This window comes from Saccopteryx bilineata, chromosome 1 (genome assembly GCF_036850765.1).
Source record: "Saccopteryx bilineata isolate mSacBil1 chromosome 1, mSacBil1_pri_phased_curated, whole genome shotgun sequence".
In the NCBI taxonomy this organism is placed as follows: Eukaryota; Metazoa; Chordata; class Mammalia; order Chiroptera; family Emballonuridae; genus Saccopteryx; species Saccopteryx bilineata.
The window spans coordinates 142134110-142141523 of record NC_089490.1 but is presented as its reverse complement, the minus strand read 5'-3'; the positions used below and the strand labels follow the sequence as shown (position 1 = coordinate 142141523).

Genomic DNA, 7414 nt, shown 5'->3' with positions numbered 1-7414 from the left:
ACGTCCTGGGAACCGCCGCGACGTGCTCTGTGCGGTAGGTGTTGACTCTCCATTTCACAGGCGCAGACGGAAGCCCAGACATGGCAGTTTTCTCGAGAACTGTCTCCAGGGCTCTGTGGGAGAGGGAGGTGCCGCGCCTTCAAGCTGACGCCCCAGCGTGGGAAATTAAGACAGCGTTAAAATCTTTTATAGTCACCATATTTGGCAAATTATAAAGTGGCAATCCATTGATCTCCAAAATGTTAGCTTAACAGGTCTGAGGAAAGGAGATACTGATAGAACACCAACCTGCACCCTAGTATCTCCAGCTGCACAGACCACCCTTTGTCACAGAGTAATTAATTTCACTTTCTCGGACATTGGCAGGGCAGTGGGGCTGGCTACATTACGGATTAGAAAATATACACAATGGAGTTAAAAAAGTAACTATTCTACAGTACAGATGGTTCTATTGAGCTGCTTTTTAAAAAACTGGATATTTAACTTAGACTTCATTAACTCTGGAATAAACACTTGCATATCCCAAATAGGGACATGTACACAGGAGTGAAGTGGGCCACATAGCTGGTAGATGGCAGGGTTGAAGTTCAAACTCAGATTGCCCTCTTGGGGTGGGTGTGTCCTGCACCAGGCTAGCCAGATATCCCCACTGGTTCTGGAACTGTGGTTCTGGATTGACTAATAGTACCTGGACCTCTTGGGTCACCCTGTGGGGTTGCCCCTCTTAAGAAGTAGCTGCTTCCTCATCTGTGAAATTAAGTAGATATGTCCACGATGACCTATTCTGGAGTGAAAAATAGAAAACCAAAGCTTATGGTTCCAGGGACAAGGGTGAAGGATTAAGTGATTATCACTTTATAGCAGCGGTTCTCAACCTGTGGATCGCGACCCCGGCGGGATCGCGACCCACAGGTTGAGAACCGCTGCTTTATAGTCAAGGGAGAAAAGTTATTTTTTAAAAAATCAGCACCAGCCAGATCTAAACTCCAGGCCTGCATGGGTAGTTGGCAGCCTGGGGCCAGGGGCAAGAGGTATGCTGCCAGACACAGCTCTGCACCACACCATTTGAAAAAGTACAGATGTTTTAGGGGTAACACAAGGTCACACAGCCTGCTTGGGAGGGCTTCTCTCTGGGGCTGGTGAGGCCTGGATGGAAAAGGGTAACATTCCTTGATGTGGATCCTCAGTCTTTGTCACCCAAAGTCAGCAGGTGACTCTGGAGGTGGGAGAGGCAACATGTGGTCGTGAATGAATGAAAGGCAGGTGGAGAGAATGCTAACAGGCTGGCCCTGGCCACAGAGCTTATTTGGGTAGAGCATTGTCACAGTATGTGAAGGTTAGAAGTTTGATCCTTGATCACAGTACATACAGCACAGACTGTTGTTTCTGTGTTTATCACTGAAAAAAGAAAAAAAAATGCTAGTAGGCTGACTTGGTCACCTTGCCTGCTTGCCTCCCTGCACTTTCACTGTGGGGCCCAAATCTTAGACACAGGGTCCAGGTTTTCCTGCTTCATCCAGAATCCACAAAGGGCTTATTTGGCTGTAAAAAAACCAAATTAGAAATGATTCTCAGACCAGTTTGTGCAAATGGTTTTTGTTTTATTTCCACATATATATCACAAGATGTCCACTTACTGGACCAATAGCAAAGTTGCTCCCTTCTGCATCCTGAGAACACAGAAGTCTAGGTACTGTACATTCACTAAGGCTCCTTGTTTTTTGCAAATCGCGTTATGACAATAACCATAAGGCAAACGAATCTAAAGGAATGGTCATGAGTGTTTCCAGCACACAGACAGGTATCCTCAACAACAGTACAGCTTTACACACCAGTAGCACCTGCAGGAACATGTTTTGAGAATGAGACTCTAGAAATGTGAAGTTTTCTAGATAATATGCAGGAAAGGAAAAATGAAAATTATTTGGCTGGTGGTGATGGAAGAGGGGAATAAAGTAAACTAAGAAAACTTAAAATTTTGCAGCATTTCTTTAAAAACTGGGTTTTTACTGAAACCAGATACTAACATGTGGATGCCCATGGAGTGTGGGTCAAACTGGCTGACCCAGTGGCCCACATGATGCCAGCAGCTCACTATATCAGAGATGCTTCTGGCACCACAATGGAAACACTGTCCAGGTGGTATGCAGAGGCTATGGGGTTGCCCTCTGCCTCAGACACTCAGGGCCAAATTAAAGAACAGAAAACGCAGATAGATGAGATGCGTGCTTCTGTTGCTGTGTTAAAGGTAACTTCTCCCACAGGTTTTCTGGGCCTGCCTGCCACTGAGGTCCCAGCGCATGGGTACTGGGAAGTGCCCACACCTCTTCTGGGGTGGGGGACTGACACTTTTTATAGCTAGTTTGCTATAGAGTTCTGAACTCACTTTGCCGGCCTTCCTTCCACGTGGTCCTTCCTTTGTAATTTTGTTAGTAAACTGGTAGCAGCATTTCACAAAAGGAGAATTTTGAGGAAAGAGCTCAGAGAGACCTCTAGACCCCCCCGCCACTCCCTTCTACCTCGGACGGGCTCTAAACCACTGGAGGCTTCCAGGCCTGGCCACCCTCCCGCTAACTGCAAGGTGGGAATGCACTTAGAGGCTGAGGGGCCAGTCAGTCTAAGCAGACATAAGGCAGAATGTTCAACCGCCCGTCGTCACCGTGCGGGTCAAGTGATATGCACTGTGTCCAGTCATACCAGTTACCCTGTGTGTCCTGACACCCGTTCACCCCTGGCCACTGGTGGGCCTGGATTTTGTCCAGATCGTCCTGCGTGACCTGGCGGCTCAGCCCTGGGAGGTCGGTGGGTAGGTCTGGAGGCAGTAGCACATGTGGTGTCCTGGCCCCACGCCGGGTGCTCTCCTCCTGCTTCAGGTACTCAGACATGAAGTGGTGGGCCCCTGGGGTTTGTGCACCCGATGATGAGAGCAGGCTGCTCTGCCGGGTCAGGTAGGACTGAATGATCTCATTGCGTGACAACTCCTTCCAGTTCGTCTGCTCAAAAGGGCTTTGGAGGCTGGCCTTGACCTCAGGTTTGTCCAGCTCTGTCCTGGGCTGTTCCATGTGCACAGGGCTGTCTGCCCGCACTGGCTCTTTCTGGGTAAGAGGTTTGATTTGTCTTGTCATGGGGTCAAAGGTGAGCTTCCGCTCTTTTAATCGGACAGGCTTGACACCCACCTCGGCCACTTGGCCATCCAAGTTCACGGTGTAGTCTCGAGGCCGATACCTCTTCTTCTTTCTGCTGTCCAAGCCACTGGAGGAGGCTGCATCACTGTCTACCCTGGAGGAGTCCGGGGAGAAGCCAGGCCGGGGCAAGAAGGACTCAGTCGGTGGCAGTCCTGCCTTGCAGGCTGGCCCCACCAGCCGCTGGTGGCCCTCAGGCTGTTCCAGCCAGTGCACTGGGCTCTCGGCACTGGGCAATAGCTCGAGCTGCCGCATGGGGGGTGTGGATGGCTGTGCCAGTGGCAGTGGTGACGGCACCTGCATGACATCAAGCGACTGGGGTCGAGGCAAGGGGCTGGGCACAGAGCCCTTGGGTGTATATGGGCTCCGTTGTCGGGCCAAGGAACCCTCATGCCTTGAGTTCCGGGGACTAAAGGAGCAACGAGGTGGCCCCTTGGGGTGGGGAGGTCCCGGGGTCTCATCTACCCTGTCCAGCTGCTGCAGCACTGCAGCCTTGCTCTGCAAGCAGAGCCCAGGGGGTTTCCCAAGGCCTGGGGAGCTGGTGTGTGGCCTTACGGCATTGATGGGGATCTTGCCACTGTGCTTGTCATTCTCACCATGCTCTAGGTGGCTGCCCTCTGGGCCCACATGCCTGCCACTGTCCAGGGGGCCTGGGAAGCTCTCAGGGCTCCCACCTATCCCATTGGTGGGGAGAGGTGATGAATTGGGAACCAGGGCGTCATGGCTTGCTTTGGAGACCTTGGGAGGTGGCCCAGGGTGGCCTAAGTCACGGTGGTCTCCCCGGCGCTTGCGACTGCCCAGCCTGTCCAGCCGCTGCCCAGGCAGTCTCTGGATGTCATTGCGGTTCTTCAGGTCATGGATACTTTTGGGTGTGCTGGCTCCCCCTGCCTCTGGCCGGCAGTTGTGGGCGCCCCCGTTAGCAGAGCCAGGGGCCCCTGTCAGCCCCCGCAGCGCTGCCTCACTCTGGTGCACGGGTTCGATGAGCTTCTGCCAGCTCCGCAGCAGCTTCTTGGCCCGCTTGGCAAGCTCCTCGTTCTTAGTCTTCTTGCGGACATCGTTGATGAGCTTCCCAAGTCGCGTCTCCTACAACCAGAGAGAGACCGTGACACACTTTGAAACAAGGAGTTCCCTATGACCCCTAAACCACTGGCCTATTGGACACAAAACTGACAGGGAATTTGTGACATCTAAATTTTCAAATACAGTTCTCAGATCCTAGGATTCCAGGGCCGGTGTCACCCACTGCAGCCACCCCTTGCTACCTCCCTCACCCCCGTGTGCAGGCCATCCTGAAGACGATGGAGCCCCAGCTGTGGGACTGAACCAACACTCCCAACCCCATTTCTGCAATGCCCAAGGAAAGACAACACTCTCAAACACATGCTGTGGGCTGGAGATACTCACTTCCAGTGCCTCTTTGGTAATGGGGTATTTCTCCAGGCTGGAGATGACTTCCAACACCGCCACCATGTTCTGGATCTGCAAGACAAGAGCCACTCATCACGTCCCTGTCCTACTCCCTTATCCCAGCCCACTCCACCTTACTCATACCAAGAGCCAGTGTAGTCAGCATCACTGAAGACCCTTTCCTACACCTGTTTCCGGGACCAACATGGCACCCAGCACTCAAATTCCCACCCACATACATGCCCACATGTCTGAGGGGCTGTCACACAACCAAAACTTATGACATTTATGAAACAAGATCTGCTCTTGATCCAGGAGAAGCACTCTCTGCCATCTGATGGGGTGAGAGGCTTAAATGCACTAGCTATTAAAGATCAATACATAATAATACAACAGATTTGGCTACATTAACCTTTACAATTCACCCAAAGTTACCATAAAAAGGGCAAAAAGTTGCGAAGTGTCAGAATACAGATGTTACAGAACCCCGAGGATTCCAATTTGGAACATACAGACACACTGGACAAAACACAGAAGGGCAGCACCAGTGTTCTGGTCTCCTAGTAATCAGGAATACAGACTGGGCCCTCAAGTGGACATGCTGTACATGCCCACTTAGCAGAAATGTACCTGACAATGCCAGGCAGTTCCTGGCCCAGCTGACTGGGAGTGATAGGTTTTGTCTGGTGCAAGATTCTGCGTATATCTCATAACCAAGCAATTACATCTCTTTATGATACTTGCTGCAAGACAGGCCCTATCCTACTAATACGTTGACATATGTCACTACCTTGTTTAGTGGTCACAACAACCCTAGGATATGTACTATTATCATCACATTTTCCAGATAGGAGATGACACAGAAAGTTGCGGGTCATTGTTGAAATGTTATGACACCAGTGTCCTCTAAGAGTTGAATGAACAGAGCAAGAAATTCAAGAGCCATAGAAATGAGCACTGCAGCTTTTGTGCACCAACAAGGTGGAGCTCAAACCATGGGAAGGGAAGTGCCACATAAAATATATAAGGCTGATTCCACTTGCACCAAGCACCACAAGCAAACTCAAAATTAATTCAAAACGAACCCCAGGCCTAAATGTGAAAGCAGAACTCTTAGTCTTCTAGAAAAAAGGAAGACTTTGGCCACCCTGGGGTAGACAAACATTTCTTAGGAGTCCTAAATCACTAACCATCCCCCAAAATGGACATACTGGAAAATGGCTTCATCAAAATTAAAAACTTGGGCTTACTAAAAGACAGCATTGATGAAGAGGCAAGCCTTGGCCAGGGAGTACATACTGATAAAACATTCTGCTGAAGGATTTAGATAGAGAACAAGTAAAGAATGCAGTTCCACAAACCCAGCAGCTTCAGGTTTCCAGCTCACTCCACGAGTAAACTTTCTCTCCGCCAAAATCACACAGTGAGCACATCACTCCATCCCACAAACACACACACTAGAGCAGAATTATGTAGATGATACAGTAGGGAAAGATACACTTCCCACCTAGCCACTGCAGCATCTCCTTGTAGCTTTCCCAGATACACTCCTCACATACACAAGCCTAAAAACAAAACAAAAAACCATGATTTTATGCTTTGCTCTTTCTCCTTAACATGTGAAACATACCGGGGGCACAGACTCCTTCTCCTGCTCACCCTTCCACTGAGGGGAGTCCCACTAAGCAGGGCCTGTTGAGGGACACTTAGGTGTTTCCACTGGCTGTTACAAAGCTGCAATCACCACCTTTACTTTGGGCTAACAAGCAGCCAGAGGGGGTGTGGGCTCCAAGGCCACGGACTACTGTAATTAGCCCCAGGGAGGCTGCTCCCATTGAAAGGTGAGGAAGCCTGTTTCCCACCTTCTTGCCAGCACTGTGGTGTATCAGTTTCCTCTTGCTGCCCAAGTGTTCATACATGATCACAACTGAGCAGCTTAAACAAAATGCACGGATCACCCTGGGTTTCAGAGGTCAGGAGTGTGCTCAGGTCTCCCTGGGCTGTTGTCCAGGTGTTGGCAGACTGCCCTCCTTTTGAGGGGCTGTCAAGAGTCCGTTTACTGTTTTTCCAGATGTTGGCAGAATTCAGTTCCTCAGTACCGCAGAACTGGAGTCCCTATTCTCTTTGTAGCTGTTATCTGAAGGCCATTCTCAGCTTCTGGGAGGCACTGCATTCCTGGGCTTGCCCATGCCACCCCCCCTGCCCCTACCAACTTCAAAGTCAGCAATATGCAGAGCATATTGCCCCTCTGACCAGCCAGGAAATGGTCTCTGCCTGTAAAGATTACATCAGGCTGGGCCTACCTGGACAATCCAGGTCTGCTCCCTTAGTCACTGAAGTCCCTTCTGCCATGTAAGGTACCATGTGCCCAGGTCCTAAGGACTAGGATATGGACATCCTTGGGGGCTGTTACTCTGTTGGCCTTGTATATTCCTGGCTTTTCTTTCCTGCCCCATTTCCAGCTAAAGGCAGCCTGGATGTAAACTGCAGTGACCACAGAGCAACGACAGTGGCCCTTCAGTGTGCTTGACAGAGCTCTCACAAAGTGCCCCTCTGCCAGGGGCCAACTTGCACCCTGGCAACCATGGCCTCATCTCATGATATTTTTCATTTGGGGCTGTAGCCATGAACACAGCAGCTGTCTCTAAAATGCTACTTCAAGCTGCGTTGAGGGAGGGTGTCCAAGAGGAAATGCAATCAACTCCTCCATACTGCTATCGGGTTGTAGGCAGGGATGCCGTACAAGAGGAGACTGCAGTGAAGAGACCAGTCCCACAAGGAGAGAAAGGCTACCAGCTCCCTGGCGTTGGGATTCTGGACCAACA

At 50.5% G+C, this 7414-nt stretch overlaps 1 protein-coding gene across 4 annotated transcripts in view; it reads right to left on the bottom strand.

Moving 5' to 3' along the window:
* Window positions 1-971: 971 nt before the first annotated feature.
* MED26 (mediator complex subunit 26) overlaps window positions 972-7414 on the bottom strand; it is a 51709-nt gene continuing 45266 nt past the window's right edge. For all 4 annotated transcript variants that reach the window (XM_066270745.1, XM_066270772.1, XM_066270763.1 and 1 more), the window contains exons 2-3: window positions 4587-4661; window positions 972-4265 (exon numbers count right to left, since the gene is read on the bottom strand). In XM_066270745.1, coding sequence (XP_066126842.1) covers window positions 2613-4265; window positions 4587-4661 — 1728 coding nt within the window. In that variant the 3' untranslated portion in view covers window positions 972-2612. The remainder of the gene's footprint in view (window positions 4266-4586; window positions 4662-7414) is intronic.